The 20,589-nt window shown below is 42.1% G+C and overlaps 1 protein-coding gene across 4 annotated transcripts in view; it reads right to left on the bottom strand.

Annotated features, from left to right (window-relative positions):
- The window catches only part of SEMA3F (semaphorin 3F), a 123,517-nt gene that overhangs the window by 95,126 nt on the left and 7,802 nt on the right, over positions 1 to 20,589 (bottom strand). For all 4 annotated transcript variants that reach the window (XM_033140580.1, XM_033140584.1, XM_033140583.1 and 1 more), the window contains exon 2: positions 17,228 to 17,387. In XM_033140580.1, the coding sequence (XP_032996471.1) occupies positions 17,228 to 17,339 (112 nt within the window). In that variant the 5' untranslated portion in view covers positions 17,340 to 17,387. The remainder of the gene's footprint in view (positions 1 to 17,227; positions 17,388 to 20,589) is intronic.

Below are 20,589 nucleotides of genomic sequence, written 5' to 3'. Positions count from 1 at the left end.
ATGTCTGGACTTCCGGCGAGGACGCCATCGCGGGCGGTCGTGGGTTGCCTCGGCAGCGAGGCGACCCAGGCCGGCCCGGCGGTTGGAGCCCCGCTACCGCTAAGTGGGGCTCCGGTGAGGCGCGGAAAGAGCGTCCCGCGCCTTGGGCTCCCCGGCGGGCCCGCTAAGGCTCCGAACCCTTCCCTCGCTCCCCCTGTAAAGGGGGAGTGGGGGTGAAGGGACTACGGAGCCGGGCCATTAGGGGACATGCCCCAACCGGGTCGGCGAAGTGGCGGCCGCCGCCCGCGGTGAGCGACATCGTTCTCCCTGCAGAGGAAAGAAATAAGGAAGCCCGGTGGCTGTGAGTACATGATTGGACTTATTTTTCGTATTTAACGATCCGGGAGGTATTATGGAAAGGAAGCCTGCCTGCCTCCCTTCGGTGGAAAGAAAATAACGGTTTCGAGAGACTGCTGTTACAGTGATGGTTACAAAGTACTGATTTTTTGACAAGTGAGATTATTTAGATCTCCCTTTGGGGGAGCAAGATGGTGGAGAATATCTCTTTTTAAAATTATAGTCTTTGAGCCCTGGCTCCAGGGAAAATGGCTGCGAAAGCTTGAGACTGAGTGGAAAACTACTGGCACCAAGATGGAAAAATATTGAAATTGAAACTGAAATTTGATACCTATGCCCGCTTCTGCCATGCTGGGTTTCGTTTTTGAGTTGGTTATGAACCATGGATTGACTGATGAACAAAGGATTATTTTTTTGAGACTGGAACTGCTTAACCAGAAATTGGTGATATTGAACCGGGATATGACAGAAAAGGTACTTCCCACAGAGGAGACTTTTCAGGACATGGCTGCAATGGAAGAGAGCCTTGGCAAAGAGCTGAAGGGGATGATTGAAGAACAGAGCAAAATGGTTTGGCGACTCCGGAAAAAAGAAACGTCCTTTGGGGGTGGCAGACCCAGGACGGGGAAGATTTCTATATCCAACTCTCGAGGTGAGAGCTCGGGAGTGATGGGGAAAAAATTAATATGTCTACAAATAAAAGAAGAATGGAACATTGAATCGGAGAAGCTGGAAGAAGATGATCTGCGTACCCTGATGCTCTATGCAAGGACTGTTGTGGACTTTGTCTGGATCTGTGGACTTACAAGAAAAGAGGACAATTTGAGGAGTGGTTCCGGAGTAAGACGGAGAAGGAAAATGGTTAGAAGGGGGATAGGGTGAACTGTATTAAGGGTAAAGTAAAAACGGTTTATTACGGTAACCTGAAGCCGGTGTGTCAAGACTTTAAGTTTTAGAACTAGAAAAGGGATATTTTGATTTCTTTTTATTAGCAGCAGTTTAAGGGAAAGAAGATGTATGTTATGATTTGATTTAAGAATAATATGTTAAGATATGGAGTTTTGTTATTAATTACTATGAAGTTATAATATGATCTGATTTTAGTTAAGTTAAGAAGTGGAATATTATTGTAAACTAAAAAATAAGATTTTAAGAAGAATGTTTAGTTTTGAATTTTGAAATGAATTAAATTTTTAGAATGTGAAGTTATTAAAGTAGAATCTGGAATTGGAACCGAAGGAAAGAAGGCAGGGGAAGTCAACTGTAATGATTCGACCAAGATTTTTTTTTTTTTGGTATTTAAACAAGAAGAAGAATCGTTGGTATGTTTGTATTTGTTTAGTTTTAGTTGTGGTGGGTAAGTGTTGGGTTAATGTTGGTGAAGGTGTTGGATTGTTCTTTGTTATGGAAAAACCAATAAATTCTTTATTAAAAAAAAAAGTTTAACAATGTCTACTCAAAAGTAAATCCTACTGAATTCAATGGGGTTCACTCCCAGGTAAATAGGATTAGTACTGCAGCCTTATTGTCAAGGATGTGAGCACAGGAGGGTGTGAAGGACTAGATTCATAACAGGCTATGAATTAGGGAAATAAATTGCCCTGTTCAGAGGCCCAGGAAAAATGAAACTTGCACGGTTTATATTTTGAAAATAAGCATCAGCACATTTTAATGGCATCCTAAGCTCCATGTACACTTTTATATTTCTATTCAAAAATTATTTGATAGATAAAATGTATAATATGCTATTCTTTGCTAATAAAAATTACTATTTTTTAAAGCTGCATATATGCTTTTATTATCATCGTAATTGAAATTGTTTAATCATGTTATGCCAACCAAGATCCTGATACAACTGTGCTGCCTGTCCGTGCTTTGATTTTCTGGACTGTGTGCTGGATGTGCACAGAGAAAGAACAGTAGGCAGGCAGGCAATTATATGAGCTGTTGCTGAAAACCATAGATTCACTCAATTCAAGTGACGTGAAACACACACACACAAACACACACACACACACACACCCCTTTATATGCAATGTTGGGCAGTGATAAGGTAGAAGCAGGAAGAAGCAGCTCTAAAAACTCCTAGCTGTACCTGGTGATGTGCAAAAAGGTCACTTGCCAATCATGGCTGTGACTTCATTCAATGGCTAAAAATCTGTAAGTTGCTGACTACCAAACAGGCTAGTTCGTTTTACAGAAATTCTGGGGTGGAAGGAGCTTACATTTCTGGTTATAGCTTTTGATCTAGAGCAGTCTTCCCAAACATTGTGCTCTTTGCCTGTTTTAGACTACAACCCCTGCAACAGCAGCCAATGATGAGGAATAATCAGGGATTATGGGAACTGCAGTCCAAAACATCTGGACAACACCACGTTGGAGAAGGCTGATGTAGAAACCTGATGCAGAAATGTGTGTTTGAATGGAAGCTAAGAGTTCTGGTCCTAGCTGGCCTTGGGGGGCCCCAAACTCAAACTCTTTCTACACTTCTCAAGAAACATGCTCAGAATAATGCCCTACTTGTGAGCTTCCCATAAGCATCTGACTGGCCCCTTTGAGAGCAGGATGCTGGACGAGATGGACCTTTGGACTGATCCAGAAGGGCTCATCGTACGCTCTTAATGTTATCAAGAAAGCAACCCATCAAACAATTATTTGGATTTAAAATACAGTAGACAGTGCAAGTAGATAAATAGGTACCCCTCCGGCGGGAAGGTAAATGGCGTTTCCGTGCGCTGCTCTGGTTTGCGCTGCTCCCTCGGCCAGTAACACGAGATGAGCGCCGCAGCCCCAGAGTCGTCCGCGACTGGACCTAACAGTCAGGGGTCCCTTTACCTTTACCTTCTAGACACAATCCTACATTTATTATTTACTGAAATCTTTTTTTTTTTTTTACTGTGCTCTTCTAAGCTACTGGATCATTAAAAAAAAAAAAACAACTAGTCACAACTTTCAGACAAAATATATTGCATGGCAGAAAGGGGAAAAGCGATGAGTAGGGAGATGGAAAAAAAGGAAACTCAGGCATCAGTTCTTTTAATCTCCTCCTGGGATAGAAACAGTTCAAGTAGCCTGATAGAATGGCTGCAAGCTAGGTGACGACAACATGCATACATGCAGAATCAGTCTTATTGTGAAGCATCATGCCACAGTCATTTCAGGCAGCAGATTCCAGGGGAGGTAACATTTTTCTGGGCTCAACCTCCATCCTGTGGGACATTTTCTTTAAAAAAAAAAAAGAGCATGGAAAGTATACTGTTAAGTTTTCGCTTCAAGTGCTAAAAAGGAATGCCAAGTCCAGTACTGAAGCCCAGTGATTTAAATGAACATAACCATGCCCAACTCTGTGAGGGATTCTGGCCAGTTTTCCTACATTGAAAATCACTTATTTGCTTTACTATAGCAGCATACTGTATAAAAAAAATGTCAAAATTCATTGTTTTGAGACAGAAATCTCTGCATCATGTTTTTATTTCAAATGAACTGCATTTGTCAAAGAGCCAAGGCACCAACAAGAGATAATCAAGATATTTTCACATACATAGCTGACTCCATCCAGCCATGGGAGAGATTCCACAGTTTTTAAAAGGCTTTAAAAAAGGCCACACTGTTTAAGAATGTCTTTATCAAAAGAAGGCATGCCAGAAAGCTCCTTGTAGGATTCCTAAACCTATTCCACAAATACAGAGTGTGTTGTTTTACTAAATTTGCATGCTGTAATGCAGAGTGACATATTACTTTTAACAAAAAGTAAACAGCTTGTACAAAAGTTGTACGCCCTGGCTTTTTAAAGCTAAAATTCTGATTTTTCCCATGTCTTCCAGTAAGCTGTTTTCCAAGAACAACAAATACATATATAGAAAAATTGGCTGACATTATGAAGTATATCCAGAGGACTATGATATTAAGGGCATATAACTAACAACAACAGAAGAAGAAACTCTAGCTCAGCCTTTACCAACCTGGTGCCCGTCAGAAATTTTGGACTGTAACTCTGATAAGCCTCCGTCAGCACTTTATAGTCCAAAACATCTGGAGGTTGGCGCTGGATTGGCAAAAGCAGCTATAGCAAAGTCATGATACAATGGGGGGTGGGGGCGGAATACACTGCGTAGAAGAAAAATTAATGCAAGGGTATAACTGTGTAATAAAACTAAGGAGGACACAGGAAATTGTTTCTAAAAACTCAGCAAGAGAATGAATGGTAATGGTTAAGAATGACCCCCTAGAATGTTACAGGTGGGTAGCCGTGTTGGTGTGCCATAGTCGAAACAAAATAGGAAACAAAATAGGAAATTCTTTCCAGTAGCACCTTAGAGACCAACTGAGTTTGTTCTTGGTATGAGCTTTCGTGTGCATGCACACTTCTTCAGATGCCCCTAGAATGTATCATTATGAATCTTCATCAATGCTTGGAAGCTCATCAGAAGCAATGATGAAGACAATCAGTTTGTGCTTAACTGGCAATGGGCTAGAGGTGATGATAAATAGCAAACCCCCCCCCCCTTTCAAATATAAGCACTTCCCAGTCCTTATGGTGCCACGAAACTCTTTGCTATTTTTACAGACTCACACAGCTACTCTTTAAGAATTTATCCCTGCCAGTCTAACTCAATTTATTTCCTAAACAGGATAACAAGCTTAGTAGATAAAGGGAATAGACTTGCATTAGTGTATCTTGTGTTAGGTGAGGCATTTTGGAGATGGGATGGCTTTGGGAGTTAGTAACTAATGAGATTACAGAGCCTTTCAGCTCTTGGTTATCACTTCCAGACAAGCTCAGAGCAGAGTGATTGACACCTGCTCCCATCTGTGGATAACCAGCAACTCTGGCAACTAATGGCTTGGAGGACCGAAATACACTGTGGGTGTCTCTGTCCGGTTAAGGAGGCAGAGTCCAAGAAAAGTATGAATGTGTTCGTATTGTTTCTTGCTCTGGGATTGTGTGAACAATAAAAAGTGAGTTACAAATAAAGTACTGTGCTCTTGTCCTTTTAACTCAACAGCTTTCCAGAATCCCCTAGGTCTTATGAAGATCACTTACGGTAACTGTCTGTGTGTGATACTTTGGAGTGTTCCCATCCAAAAGCAGCTTGTTTGTGCATGAGAACCTAACAGTCTTTGTCTCTGGTTTCCTGGGACACTTTGCCAACATTTTAAGTAGGCAATTATAATACTCAGTCATCATGCATTCCTTACTTTGAAGCCAGATAACAACATTTAAGCAGTGACTTTCTTTGACTTACACTGTCTGTCCCAAGATGCCCTGTCCTAGCTGTCTCATTGGCTGTATTTCTTTTCTTTTTTCTTGCAGCATTTCCTCAACTTTAGTAGAAAGATATGCCAAAATAAAAATCATCCCTAGGCAAAAATGCAATTCTGAGTCTAAAAGCAACTTAAGATTGTTTTATTTATTAAATTACACAGCCTGATGCACTGCTAAGGTCCATAGTGAGTAACCACTTCATACTTTCATTCTATAGACACACACTTTCCAGCCGAGAGGTAGGTTCTTGCCCTGTAATCCTATGGTTGACCTGGCATTTGAACTCAGACCTCTCAAGTGGTCTAGGTTAAGCGTTATGTTCACTGGGCAGAAACCGCAACATGTAACTCACACATTATGAAAAATGACCACATGTTTTTAAAGACATGGACCTGTGACAAGGAACCTTAGCCAATGATGGCTTTTTGGCACAAATATGTACTTATGTAAAATACTCATATATTTTCAAAGTAGTTTTTCCCTTCATACCATGTTTTTAGAATGTCTAGAAATTGAAAAGAGTTTGGCCTCTGAAATAACTTGTAGTGAAATCCTAACCATGAATGCTCAGAAATAAGTGCTATTCAATTCAATGACGCTTATTCTCAAGGAAGTCAAGTTAGGGTGGCAGCCTTTGACCAAACATTCTTCCATAAGCAGGGGACACAATTGGATGCAACTCTATCAGGGCTGGTTATAGGGAGCATAGGACTTCTCTTTTTACAACAGCTTCACTGGCTACCATTCTGTTTCCAGAGACAATTCAAAGTGCTAGTTTTGACCTATAAAGTCCTACATGGCTTTGGCCCAACCTATCTGAAAGACCCATTTCCCTCATATGAAACTGCCTAGGCTCTGAAATCTTTGGGGGAGACCCGTCTCTCTGCCCTGCCACTCCCAAAGGCACATGTGCAGGGGATATGGGAGACAGCCCTCTCAGTGGCCGCTCCCAGACTTTGGCACTCCCTTCCTAGAGAAGGTAGACTGGCTTCCTCCTTCTCCTATCACAGATGAAGACTTTCCTGCTCCATCCAGTTTTGGGGAACTGATTGTTTCTAAGGAAAGGACCGGTGCTATTTTTATTGTAATTATCTGTATCCCATATCTGTTAGTGTTTAATTGCTTTTAAATTGTTGCTTTTTTCTGTTTTTAGCTGTTTCTATTTTATCTGTAAGCTGCCTTGAGTCTTGGTCTGGGAAAAAGGTAGACTATAAATAAATATCATCATCATCATCATATTTGGTTTCTCACCACATATGTATTTATTATATTACTCCATAAATTACTAGGGATGGGATGGACCACATGTCAAATACATTTTGACATTAAGATTCCATCAGGCAGCCCTGGAGTTTTAAAAGCCCCAGGCAGTTGACCACAATACAAGCACAGCATGGTCAGTAGCAGCTTTAGTATCTACCATCTTTCCGTCTGAACGGCATTACACCATCATTTCAATTTGCATCATCTTTTCTGGGACACCCCAGAGAAAGACAGACAAAGACACACAAAGAGACTGTGACACATTAGGAGCCAGGTTAATTTAAGACCACCAACTTGCTCTGCTCAGGCCCTAAACCTTCCTGCTGGTAATGACTGCCTTGCTCTGTTGACCTTGAGGTGAAAGGTTCAATCTCCTTTTTCCAGGTCCCTGGGGCTAACTGTTCTACCCCTTCTATGGATTGCTTCTGCCATGGTCACATTTTTTATGCATTTTCTTTTAGCTGACACACTGTGGCACAGAATAATTCGAACAGTGAAACAAATTCCAACTTAATGTTAACAGCTCAATCCTACAGCCATAGTCATTTACCTCTTTCAGCACTTTAAAATTTAGCTGCTGCTTCATTACTTGTTTTTAAGATTATTATCACTAGTGGTCGCCTTCCCTGCTTCTGATGTGGCAACAAGAATAAATAAGGGCAGTAATCACTCCACAGATATAGGTTATATGCACGTCCTCCTCACTACAGGAGTCAATGAAAGGCTCTACTTATCAGAGTCAGTGGAAACTTTGCTTTAAAAGTCATCAGGACTGCACTGGAGCAAAACAACAACAACAACAACAACAACAACAACAACAACAACAACAACAACAACAACAACAACAACAACAACACAGCACTAGCATAATCCCAGGTGTTCCATTGTGCAAATACAGACAGCTGTATTGTTATTTTGATATGAAGTTGTCTTATACTATCATTGTCCATCCAACCTACTATTGCATAATCTTCTCCAGGCCTTCCAACAGAGATCTTTTTAGGTGGAGATGGTTTAAGGATTGAACCCAGGACCTTCTAAATACACAAAGTGAGGTTATTTTACTATTTATATTCTGCTTTCCTATAAAACACACACACTATGCATGACAGCATGTGGTCAAGCTTTCACATCTTTGGTCTTCTATGCTCAGCCATAAAAGTGACAGGTGTTCCAACAGCAGCAGTGAAATAATACTAGTCGTAAGTATTTTCTAGTAAGTCGCAAATCACAGCCCTGTAAACACTTGAGAAATGGTAAAGAAGCTGCATAACTGTCCAGGATGTTCTTTTGCTTGGAGGACATATTGAAGGAAAGCATATCAGAAGTCACTCCCTGTCCTCCATGTGTGCTGACTCTCCTAGCCCCACACAGTATACATTCAGACTTTGTGCTGGAGTTACATTGTAGATGTAGACGTAAAATAGTGGTTTTTCCAGTCCAGGTCTGAAATCAGTGGTTCACAGGATATGGGCTATATTCTTCTTTTTACTATGCTTAATTTCATTCAAGCCAACAACAGAAAATAGATTCAAACATGCACACTCCTAACAAGCATACCACCCATAGATATCATGCTTATCTGTAAATATGGGGTTGTCAATCAGTCCCAACCTGCCAAATAAACAAAATAACATGATGTTCATACATAGGGAGAAGATTTTTTAATAACTTTGTTAAGAATAGCCACCCTGTTTTTTCCTGAGAAGAATACTGAAAAAGATATATGCATGTATGCGGGAAGTCACCAGCAAATGTCCAGGTTATATAAATAGATCTTCTCCCCCACCTCATCCTTCCTTGGGAAACAAGGATTGACAGCAAATGGGGGATTTAGGATGCTGCTTTCATTTTCCATCACTGCTTATTTCCCTCCTGGGAACATGTTCCCAACTCTTAGCACTGAGGGTAGGGAGTGGAGCAGAGAGGTTTTGACGCAGAATGCTAAATGGAGAACTACAACCCATCATGACTTACGTTTTGCTCTCCTGACTTGGAAAAACTCCCACAAATATCAGTTCCACACAATGCAAACATAAGGTCCAGGCACAGGGGTTAACCAAAAACACCTGCTGTTCATGGAGAAGCAGAATGCGTTCTTCAAAGACTGAGCAATGAATGATACCCATAGCAAAGCCATTGTTCCAGAACATCACAATGACAACTGGATTTTTATCACTAGGGAAGTAAGGCAAGACTTTGCCCTCCTGCAAAGCCTACAGACTTATCCGCATTGACAACACACACAATTTTGATAAATCTTGTAGCACTTGCAGGGGTGGGTGGTGATTCTTGATGCTCTTGGAATGGAATAAACTCTCTGAACCAGAGAAAATTGTATTTTCCAAAAATGGTATAATGATGTATACCAAGATCATGCAGCCATTTCCATGTGATGAGGCCGATATAGAACTGCTAAAGAGAGCAGCAGATGATTGGTTCTAATTACAGTATTATTCAGCAACAGTGGTCTGGGTGTTCCCAATGAATGTGAGCATAAACACTGATACAAGCAGAACAATGGGCTTTGAACTGGCTACAGCAGGAAGTGAATGGGGAAGCTGTTCATGGCTCTCTGGGTACTGCATTGTCTTACTGTCTATATGCAGAGACTAAGCAACACTACCCAGCTGCTGGTGATCCATGTGAACTTCTCTGCTGTCAGCACTGCCACATCAGAGGCAATACAGTCTGCTCTGTCATCAAACTGTTAACTCTGCGTAAGGGAACATAGGAATAGCCTTGCTGCATTATATGCAGATACATCTGAAAACTGAAAGGCTGAATCATCCAATTGGTCATTCTACCGGTATATCTAAAAGCAGTGGTGTAGTGTGCAACGGGGTGAACTCCCGTTGCTCAGTCCCTGCTCCTGCCAACCTAGCAGTACAAAAGCACATCAAAGTGCAAGTAAATAAATAGGTACCGCTTTGGTAGGAAGGTATACAGCGTTTCCATGTGCTGCTCTGGTTCGCCAGAAGTGGCTTTGTCATGCTGGCCACATGACCCGGAAGCTGTACGCCAGCTCCCTCGGCCAGTAAAGCGAGATGCGCGCCGCAACCCCAGAGTCATCCACAACTGGACACTAACGGTCAGGGGTCCCTTTACCTTTACTATGAAATAAGTGGGAGGGTGCTTTGTCCCTGTCCCCTCCTGCTCCACTATATCACTATCTGGAACCTAAGGTAAGAAAGTTAGTGCTGCTACTTCTTGAAGATGGATAAATTAGTGCTGCTCCTTTGAAGCACTCCAAAGCCAAGTCCATCATTGCTGGCTTCCAAACATCTTCAGGGACAACCCAACCGCCTGCTCCTCCACTCCCCCCTTGATAAAATCTATCAGTGCTATTTTCTTTTAACCTCCAAGGACTAAGAGGAGTGGTGGTGGGAACACAACTTAGTGATAGAATGAAACAGTTTATATGCAGCCTTGAAAAAGAATGTTTACCTTCACATGAATGCCCTATGGAAAAGCCTATATAAATGAATGGCTCTACCCCACACATGCCCTTCACACAGAAGCTCATAATCTGCAACAACGTATAAACAGTGTACATGAGCCATGACACTTTCGTCTGAGGCTTCAATGCCCCTGGGCACATGGGTTTGTCTGTTTTTAAATGTGATGTTAGAGCATTCTTTCTGAATGCCCCTGCAGTAAAAAATCATGCAGAATCCTCAGTCTGGAACCTTACACGCCTGTTCCCAACCTCTTTCCTTCCTGCTCAAATATAGAATTATGGTCTGTTCCTGCTGTTTAATCTGCCAAGTAGAATCTGGGCCAAGTGGGAGGAGGTGTCAGGCACATTAAATCTCTCACCTTTCTCTAAGCCCTGGCTGCAGTTTATTGGCGGAGTTGGTGGCCTGGGCCATGTTAACAGCCCACATTGATTAACTCTTCCTCCTCATGTTTCCCACTTTCCTAGCTGTGCTCTTCCCCACCCCCTCCCTTTCTATTCACCCACCACCTCACTAGAAAGAGAGGCACATAAAGACATACAAATTATCGACTCAGGGAAAAAACCTAATTAAAGACAGCTCAGTTTACAGCTCTGGTTTCCCAGCTGGCTTTTAGGCAAGGCTAGAGGTTAATTCTCATTAACTGGGAATAACTGAAATAGGGGTTCAAGGGAAAGAAATGCATTGCAGAATAAAAAGAGAAACGTCAGTGATAAGCTGCAGAGGCTTCCTGGTGTTTTGCCAGCACCTTGCCCTTTAAGTAGCCCCCAGTTGCTACCAACAGGCAACAACCAGGCAGTGACTACTGTTTGGACATTGCCTAGAAGCTCCACCTCTGCTAGAAGAAGCAGGACAGAGTCCTCTCACTCATCTGTCTCTGTCTATAATCTTTGAGGTGGGAAAATCTTGACCCCGTCTTCAAGGGGGGGGGGATACCACCCAAGTAACAACACAGTCAGTCAGGTGATTTGATCTTTCCTCTAGAAGTTGCTAACCCACATGCTTTTATCTGTTGTCATCCATTTGTCTCAAGAGACAATTGAGTGCTCCTTCGGGGGTGAAGTCAAACCTGCACTAGCAGCACCAAAGTATCCTCCCTGGGATGCAAGCCTGGGCAGTGTGTATGAAGGTTCTAGGCTACCCAGATGGCAAGACCTTGCTGATGTGGTCCAAAAGGAAAGCAGAGCAATATGTTTGGCACCAGCTTGGCTGCAGGAGTTGCTAGGAGGCAGCATACGAAGGACCATCCAATAGTCTTAGGGCGGCCTCCACTCGAAATTTGTGAAGGGTTCACTCCTTCACCTTTTCTTGTCCCAAAGAGAGCAGAGGTTTGAGATCAGAGTTTCCCTTCTCCTAGATGAAAAACTCAGGTTTTCCATCTAGCCCAGGTTGATGAGCCCCGTCTCCCCCCACTTCCCTCTACAGCACGTGCAGAAACTGCCTTCTTAACTATTAGACCCACTATTGTTCTCACTCACTCAATCCACTGGAGCCTGTCATTGTATGCAGGGGAAGACCCAAACTCACTGAGGGTTTGAGACCCATTGGCTCTCCTCACCTGGTTTAGCCGGGCAGTCAAAGCCATTCCCGGGGCATGGCCACTGTCGCATGCTGACAGCTTCTAGGAGCCACATGTGAGAGCTAAGTGCAGGGTGGAGCTCAAAGATGGACAAACTACCCCAGAAGGAGCATGAAGTGTCCCCCACCAGAGGTACTGCCCCTCTGCTAACACCCCACATGGTTTTATCGCCTATCATATATTTACAGTGTTCTGAATAAAAAAAAAAGAGTCTTTAACTTTCGCCTTGCTTATTAAAAAGGATCTATTCCAGGGGCCAGCAAACTTTTTCAGCAGGGGGCCAGTCCACTGTCCCTCAGACCTTGTGGGGGGCCGGACTATATTTTGAAAAAAAATATGAATGAATTCCTATGCCCACAAATAACCCAGGGATGCATTTTAAATAAAAGCACACATTCTACTCATGTAAAAACACCAGGCAGGCCCCACAAATAACCCAGAGATGCATTTTAAATAAAAGGACACATTCTACTCATGTAATAACACGCTGATTCCCGGACCATCCGTGGGCTGCATTTAGAAGGCAACTGGGCCACATCCGGCCCCCGGGCCTTAGTTTGGGGACCCCTGATGTCTTCCATTCCTTTTAGATTTATAGAAAAAACTTCATAGACCATGTAATCTAAGAGCTAAGAAATATAGGTAAATATATGCATTTATTTCTTATTAATGCATAACAGCTGCTTTCTTTCTTCCAAATATACTTCAGACAACATACAGCATCTAAAATAATTGATATTTTAACTTATTGTTGGTGTTTTAAATGTTAAATTCAGTTTCATCCAAAACAGCAAAACCTACACAGTATTTCACAACAAAGTCAGTCTAAAACTTTTATTTCCAATATAAAAATGTTTTCACAAGCTGCTCAGAGGGAATCAGGAAGAACTATCCATTTAAAACTGACTTTCTAAATCATGCACAGATTTGCAAAAGAAAGCATTAACCAATATATGTAGCTTTCAGTAAACAGAATTAAAAATGAGATGAATGCCAGCCCATGAATCTTAACCACCTAAGTGCTTGAAGATCAATCTTTTTTAGACACTGTTCCATAACGCAAATACTCTGGCTGCTGACAGATCAGCTGCAAATACAGGTCAATGGACTTCATAAAGAAGACAGTGAGTGAAAATGTAAGATTATTGCTCCAAGCAATGGCTTAATTTTAATGTTACTTGTGGAAAGTGAGGGACATTCATAATACATCTCATGCTGTGATAGCACCAATATGTACTCAGACCCTCCTTACTTTTGACTATGCTGTTGAACACTGAGGCATGCAACTGCCAATTCCTATATACATAATTATGTGCACATCAGATTGTATACCTGATTACAACTAATGCAACCGAGAACAAATTCTAGAGAACAAATCTGCAAACATGTTAAGGGCGTTAAGCCCAGGGCGAAGGAGGACAGTGTGACTGGAACAAGAATTCAGTGAAAGGAGAAAGCGATTCCTTGGAAAAACATACTGTGGGGTGGATAGAAATGCTGAATGCAGGGGAGAATGATCTCTTCAGTAGGAGGAATTGCAGGTAGTCTTATTTGGCATTGTGGGAAGCAGTTACCTGCTTCCTGAGAAAGATTTGATTTACAGTAATTTCCTTGGCTTTACGAATCAGGGATCATTGTTTCCATGTTTATGTGCATAACTGTCAGCGAACTCCAGGTAAGTTCTTCCATCCCTTTCAATGCCTTCACCATTCAATTCGTTTCCAAGCTGCCTTCCGTTTCATTGCCAAGTCCCACGATTCATTATTTATTATTTCTGCTTTTGTCAAAGCTTCAAGACCCCAGAGTCAAGTGATATGGGGTTGGGGTGGGGAGAAACCTTACTGGCAAAGGTAGAACTTTCCCAGCTTTTTTGATTGTAGAGTAACAGAAAACCATATCCTCTTATAAAAAGGCTCAAAGACATTATTTTTCTAAGTCATTCATTCGAACCCCCCCCCCATTCCTAAGATACAGAAATCTTTCAATAGGCCCAAAAGAGGAACTCAAATGAGTACTTATACAATTTAAACATAAAGGTGGGATAGATTCTATTTCTGTCTACCGCTTGTTCTCTGTTCATATTCCAAAGTTCTTGCTTGTAAAAGAGAAGGGCACTTAGGAGTGCAGTTCTAGCCAATCCAGAGCTCAAAGTCAAAAATGCATGGTGCTGGAGGAGAGAGGCTAAACCAGACTTGTTACTAAAAAAAAAACCTAAACATAGTTTAGTACTATGACCTTCCATGTTCTTGACAACCTTACATTGCCTCCAAAATCAATTAATCTATTTGTTACAGCTAAAAAATAATTCAAAGGAACAGGAGTAAAAGAGGACAGGGTGTCACAAGATGATTCACCCCTGCATGACAAACTGCACCTACCAAAAGTTCTTCCATGAAACTATCAGAACACAGTTCTTCCTTTTGACTTTGGCTACCCTGCATCAGGGACGCGGGTGGTGCTGTGGTCTAAACCACTGAGCCTAGGGCTTGCCAATCAGAAGGTCGGCAGTTTGAATCCCCGCTACGGGGGTGAGCTCCCATTGTTCGGTCCCAGCTCCTGCCAACCTAGCAGTTCGAAAGCACGTCAAGTGCAAGTAGATAAATAGGTACCACTCCGGCAGGAAGGCAAACGGCGTTTCTGTGCGCTGCTCTGGTTCGCCAGAAGCGGCTTAGTCATGCTGGTCACATGACCAGGAAGCTGTCTGCAGACAAACACCGGCTCCCTCAGCCTATAGAGCAAGATGAGTGCACAACCCCAGAGTCACCACTATTACCAATCTCCTCCTGCCACTGCCAGTCCCCAAATCCTGCCAGTACATTATGTGAATGTAACAGAAGCCTACTTACAAAAACATTGAAAACACAAAAATAATCAGACAGTTGCAGGGTAAGTGTCCGTCTATCACCTCATAACTTGCATCAATAAATATTCAAAAGATGATGGCTCTTAAAATGTGCAAACATGTTATGCACAAGGTTCAGACTTACTGGTGATGAGCTACTGTGGGCTCCACACAACCTGTAACAAATACCCAAAGCTGGACACAAAAAAAATTTGTGTCATTAAAATGACAATATAATTAATTAATTAATTAATTAATATAATTATTGATAGATCTTAAAAAGCAAACTTTTAAACACACACTATTCATCACATCCCCTGAACACCTCCCCTTGATCTGCAAATCTCTCACATTTCTTCACGTGCCCAACACATGCAATTTCATGCTGCAAAAATCTGAAGAGCAAAGGAGCAGCACAGTATGAAAATAGAGACCTTCATGTCATATCCTGGCAAGAAGAAGTTGCAATCTATAAATACACCAGCCCTGAGATACACATTGATCCATTTCCCCCGACTATGGAGAAGGAACATTTGCAGGAAACTTGTACCTAAGCTACAGGCTTCCTTTGGTTTTAGTGCATAGTTACATATAGATGCTACCCTGACCAGAGTCATACTGAAACCTCTTTCATTTTTTAGGCAGCGCTTTGTATTTTGCACACTGTATGAAATACAGTGCTGTATTTCCCTTGTTTATAATGCAATTTCATGCTACAATGCTACATGCAACTTGAAAGTACAATGAAAAGTTCAAGTATCTTTAGTCATGTGTAGTGTATTGCCTTTTATCCTATCACTATAATTAGCTGCAAGCCCACAGGAAGTAGACACATTCACGCAAGGCGACAGTCATGTGCACACAGAATTTGCTTTGCCTTTTCTCTGTTTTTTTAAGAAATCAGCACATGTGAACCTACACATAACACTTAAATATTAGAGATCTTTTCTGCTATCTTTTAAGGTTTTTGTGAGTATAGTAAGTCGGAGAGCTTCTCTATTGACTTAAACTAAAACATAACTCCCAGGTCTGGATCTTGGTACCCTCCAAGACACATTCCAGATACGGAACTTTAAACAAAACATTAATTGCCAGAAACTGTGTGATGGTGACAAAAGAGATGGGGACAAGTCGGGGGGGGGGGGAGTTTGCCAAGCCAAGTGTAGCAACAAAGGCAGCCAGCTGAGACTTTCAGGGTCTCCATCACAAGCACCACCACATCTCCTTTCCCACTGCTGGTCCTCCACCTCCTGCAATATATAACATTCCTTCTTTCTTCTCTTCCCTTTAATGTGCTCTGCCTAATTTCCCCCTTACCAGTGCTATCCCCAGCAAGATGAGCACTTCAGCCCTGCAACCAGCATCAATTCAGTGATACAGCACAGAGAGAACACTATTTTCTAACCACTTATATCTGAAAGACAGACTTTGAACAAAGCACTAGTATAAAAAAAGAATATGAACATTCAGTCATTGGGAGTAAAATAAAGAATAAAATGTCCCACAGATTTGTCCCTGCCCACCAGAGGTTAAACATAAAATGGGAGAGGAAGGTGGGAGAAAGAGGTGCCAATCCAGTTCTGGTGCCAATCCAGATTTAAGCCCCTCCCACGGACAACCATAATAGCACCACACAGTTAGTTCACTTGGAAATTCTCAGTAAAAGAAAAATGCATTAAGTTAAAAAGTCATCATAAAAGTAGTCTGGAAAAAAATATCACAGAATGAAAAGGTTTTACTACAAGTTGGCTCATGTGTCATTGAGCATGCAAGCAGAAGCAGTAACAGGACAAAAAGGCTAATGTAGATCAGACTCATAAGAGGCATTCTCCTCCCTGTGAGGTCAATTAATTAATTCAATGCAGTATCCTTCACAGGCAATCACTGCCGCATGCCAGCTAGCCCTGAAGGTTTACAGACAGTCATCCCAACACCTGTCTCCTCCTCGGCATGGAAGATCCATATGCAGCACTGCAGTCCCTTCCTTAGGAAGCTCATATGTGACTTGCTGCCAACGTCTCAGCACACATAGCAGCTTGGGTTCACTGAGCTGTCAATCTGCTGTCTGTACTGCCAGCTATGGTGCTTGACTCTAAAAAAATCTAAGGAAACTCCACAAGCTGCAAGGCCAGTTATCTCCAGATGGAGAGAGACACTGAAGTGCAATGCACTACATGTGTGATTGATGTAGGCTGCTAGCCCAGGGGCTTCTCAGAACCTATTCCAGAAAAAAAGTGTTGCTCATTATCGTGGCTAGGATCCCAAGAAAATCTGCTGCTGGAAATAGCATTCTTGGAAAGATAGAGTGGCCACTCTAGTGAACCTGAAATTAAAACAGAACCTCCAGGTCTGGATCTTGGTGCCCTCAAGAGACGCATTATGGATACTGAACTTTTATCAAGCCATTAATTGCCAGAAAACATAACACAAGTAAAACCACAATTATGCTATAACTCTGATTTAACATAGTGACTGTACCTTACCTTTGAAAGTGAGCTGCACCCTTGGAGTAGCAAAGAGGTAATCCTTGGAGTAGGATGGCCACCAGCCTACAATTAGTAAGGTTGCCCAAAGCAAAAAGCCAACAAGGGGCATAGTGGGAACAGGTGTGAATCCAAAATCCAGGCAGAATTCTTAAGGAATCTATAAGAGATGGGAAAGTGAAGACAAAAACATTATTTCCCAGAACAGAACAGGTTATGAGACAGGAACTGAACTTAAATTCTCTGGTTAAAAGTCATTCTATTATTCTGCTCAACTTCACCCTTGGGAGGAGAAACTTGCAGGTTTAACAATTCACCAGCCTATCCTTCAGAAGGCTAGCCCATTTCCCCAGTGCACAGTCCTTGTCAATCAACCTAATTGCAATTCTGAAATTAGGATTAGGTGAGAGAACATCTAATTTTGGAGTGGGGAGAATACTGTTGCAGCAGTGAATATGGCCCAATCAGAATGGGCTCATAATATATTGCGCCTCCCCCACACCCATTATATAGTGCAAGATGGCTATACTAGATCCAAAACGCAAAACTATGGCTGTGATTACCTATGTCAAGTTATATTTCTCATTGTGAATGTGCACACAGCAGAAAAAATAGTGTGAGAATCAGCCCCACCCTATGACTAAGAGCTAATCTTTGGGGGTTCCTGGAGCACACAGGAACCTGAGCTTCAACTTTCTTGTTCTGCATTCCTTTAACATTATGGTTTTAGTTGGCCTTATACACTCCCCTATATTGAGGGTACTCAGTGGCACATGTCACACTTCAGAACATCTTCTGCATAATTATTTGGATTAACTTTGCCTCTCTGTGTGTTTTGTGAGCTTTTCATTTTAGGTTTCATTGAGCCTCTAGCCCTGAACCATTTTTAGCCTTTGATAAATACTTTTTGTCTTCAAGGTAACAGATAAAGAAAGAAAACAATTGCAGCACATGCCATAAAGAACTGATATATATTTGGAGTGGAAAACTCTCCCTTCCTCTTCTGCCCACCTCTTCTCTTGAATGGTGGGGGGGGGGGTTCAGACACTGCTAGTTAGTGTGTAAGTTCCCAGAGGCATTTGTTACAGCAACTTTCTGTATTTGAATGCATAGAGAATAATACATAACACAAAGAATCCACCAATAACATTATCAGTATTTATGATTTAAGTAAGATTAATATAAGCTTTTTGGTTTAGTTGTGATACTCTTATGCACACTTTGACCATGAGCGTCTTTTTCAATGACTGAACTCTTAACCAGGGTCACTGTCTTTACCACCAGAACATCAGATTTTCACAGTGTAGCTGGAGCAGCCTCCAGAAAGAATGAATACCAGACCGTATGAACCCAACTACAATTAACAAGCTCACATGCTGTTCTCATTTGGTAAAGTAAACAAGGTTTGATTGAGGGGCAGTAATCAAGTCGTCTCCTCTCAGGAATGAAAAGAGTCCTTATAGCCCTATCCTATGGCAGTCAGAACCAGCAGCCCACCCACTGGGGGCTTCTCCACCCCCACAAGAGTGCCCCTTCCCTACAGAGAGAAAGAGAGGAGGATGGGGCTGCAGCCTTTATGATGTACTACCTCTTTACCCTCCTGCTGAGCACAGAAATGCAGTGAACCAGGGGGGAAGAGGACTTGTATGGTGCATTCTCCACTTTCTAGTCAGGAGAAATCTGGACTTAATTATTTCACACACACACACACACACACACACACGATAAAATGCATTTTTCTTAATAGTAGATTAAAAAAAAAAGTTTGTGTGTACCACCAGCTGGGTTCCACTGGGCCTCTGAGCTGGAAAATATTTGACAGACTTGCCTAAATAGAGTGCCAGGGGCCCTATGAAAATGGCTAGCCAGAAATCAGATGGGATAGTGTATGTAGAATTTACAACATTACCTTTATTCGTCACAAAGTGTAAGTTACATACAGCTTTCTCCACTTCAGATGACACCCCGCCCCAACACACACATACTACTTTCTAATACACAATGGACCTTTGCTGAGTCCCTCTGCATATGAACCAAAGATAGCTTTCTGGCCCTCTGTTTCTCTGGAGGACCTGTCTTTTTTATACCACTGGATAATGTCCATTCAGTCACACATGATACAGCAGTTACTCTAGGATAACTGCAAACCATTCCTATGCCGTTTTACCATACTTAGCTGTATCAGTGTAAATTAACATTTCACAAGAATTAGTTCACAGTTTGTTACACTGGAGAAATGGACAAAACACAGAGCCCTAGATTAGCAATCATAAGAAATGTTTCATCAGTGGAACTGCAGGCTTTCAGTGTAAACTACTTTCCTCAGAAGTCAATGTTAAAAACTCCCATTAATTTTAATACAACAATATATATAATGTGTGTCATTGAGAGGCATCTAACTGGAAGACTTACTGTGTTGGGGAGCTGAATAAATACAGTATAGGGCAAATTGCAGGAGTTGGCAGTCTACAGAGATGGAACAGGTAGAAAAGGCTAACAAGCAAATTAGAACAACAGAAATAATATTGAGTGCAAAAGCACCAACACACTATGCCATAGTGACTATGATAATAAGGTCCAGTCCATGCTCTCCTGTTGGTGCACTGCAGTTGAAGGGCATCACTACGTGCACATAATAATAATAATATTTATTATTTGTACCCCGCCCATCTGGCTGGATTTCCCCAGCCACTCTGGGCGGCTTCCAACAGAAACCAAATACAACAATATCAAACATTAAAAACTTCCCTAAAAAGGGCTGCCTTCAGGTTTTTTCTGAATGTCAGGTAGTTGTTTATTTCCCTGACCTGTGATGGGAGGGCGTTCCACAGGGCGGGCGCCACTACCGAGAAGGCCCTCTGCCTGGTTCCCTGTAGTTTTGCTTCTCGCAGTGAGGGAACAGACAGAAGGCCCTCGGCGCTGGATCTCAGTGTCCGGGCTGAATGATGGGGGTGGAGACGCTCCTTCAGGTATACAGGACCGAGGCCGTTTAGGGCTTTAAAGGTCAGCACCAACACTTTGAATTGTGCTCGGAAACGTACTGGGATAACACATGGGTTAGTACTCATGAATGAACCACTCAGAATGTGCTTCCAGTTGTTGCAACAAATATCTGTTGGCTCTACCATCTCTTTTGGGCAACTGCAAAGTGTTATCACAGGCAAGAGTTCAAATGACTACTAGGCATGGTTATGTTCTACCTCCAGTTCTGGAAGCAGTTTGTTTCTGATTACCAGCTACTGAGAATCTCAAATAGAGAGATCCTTGTTGCATTCAAAAATAGATGGGCCTTTGATCTGATCCAGCAGGACTTTTCATACATTTTTAAATTTGGAGCCAGGCTGATGATCTTCCCCTCCACC

This window comes from Lacerta agilis, chromosome 2, assembly GCF_009819535.1.
Source record: "Lacerta agilis isolate rLacAgi1 chromosome 2, rLacAgi1.pri, whole genome shotgun sequence".
Taxonomy (NCBI): domain Eukaryota; kingdom Metazoa; phylum Chordata; class Lepidosauria; order Squamata; family Lacertidae; genus Lacerta; species Lacerta agilis.
The sequence above is the reverse complement of the archived record's forward strand: the minus strand, read 5'-3'. Positions and strand labels throughout refer to the sequence as shown.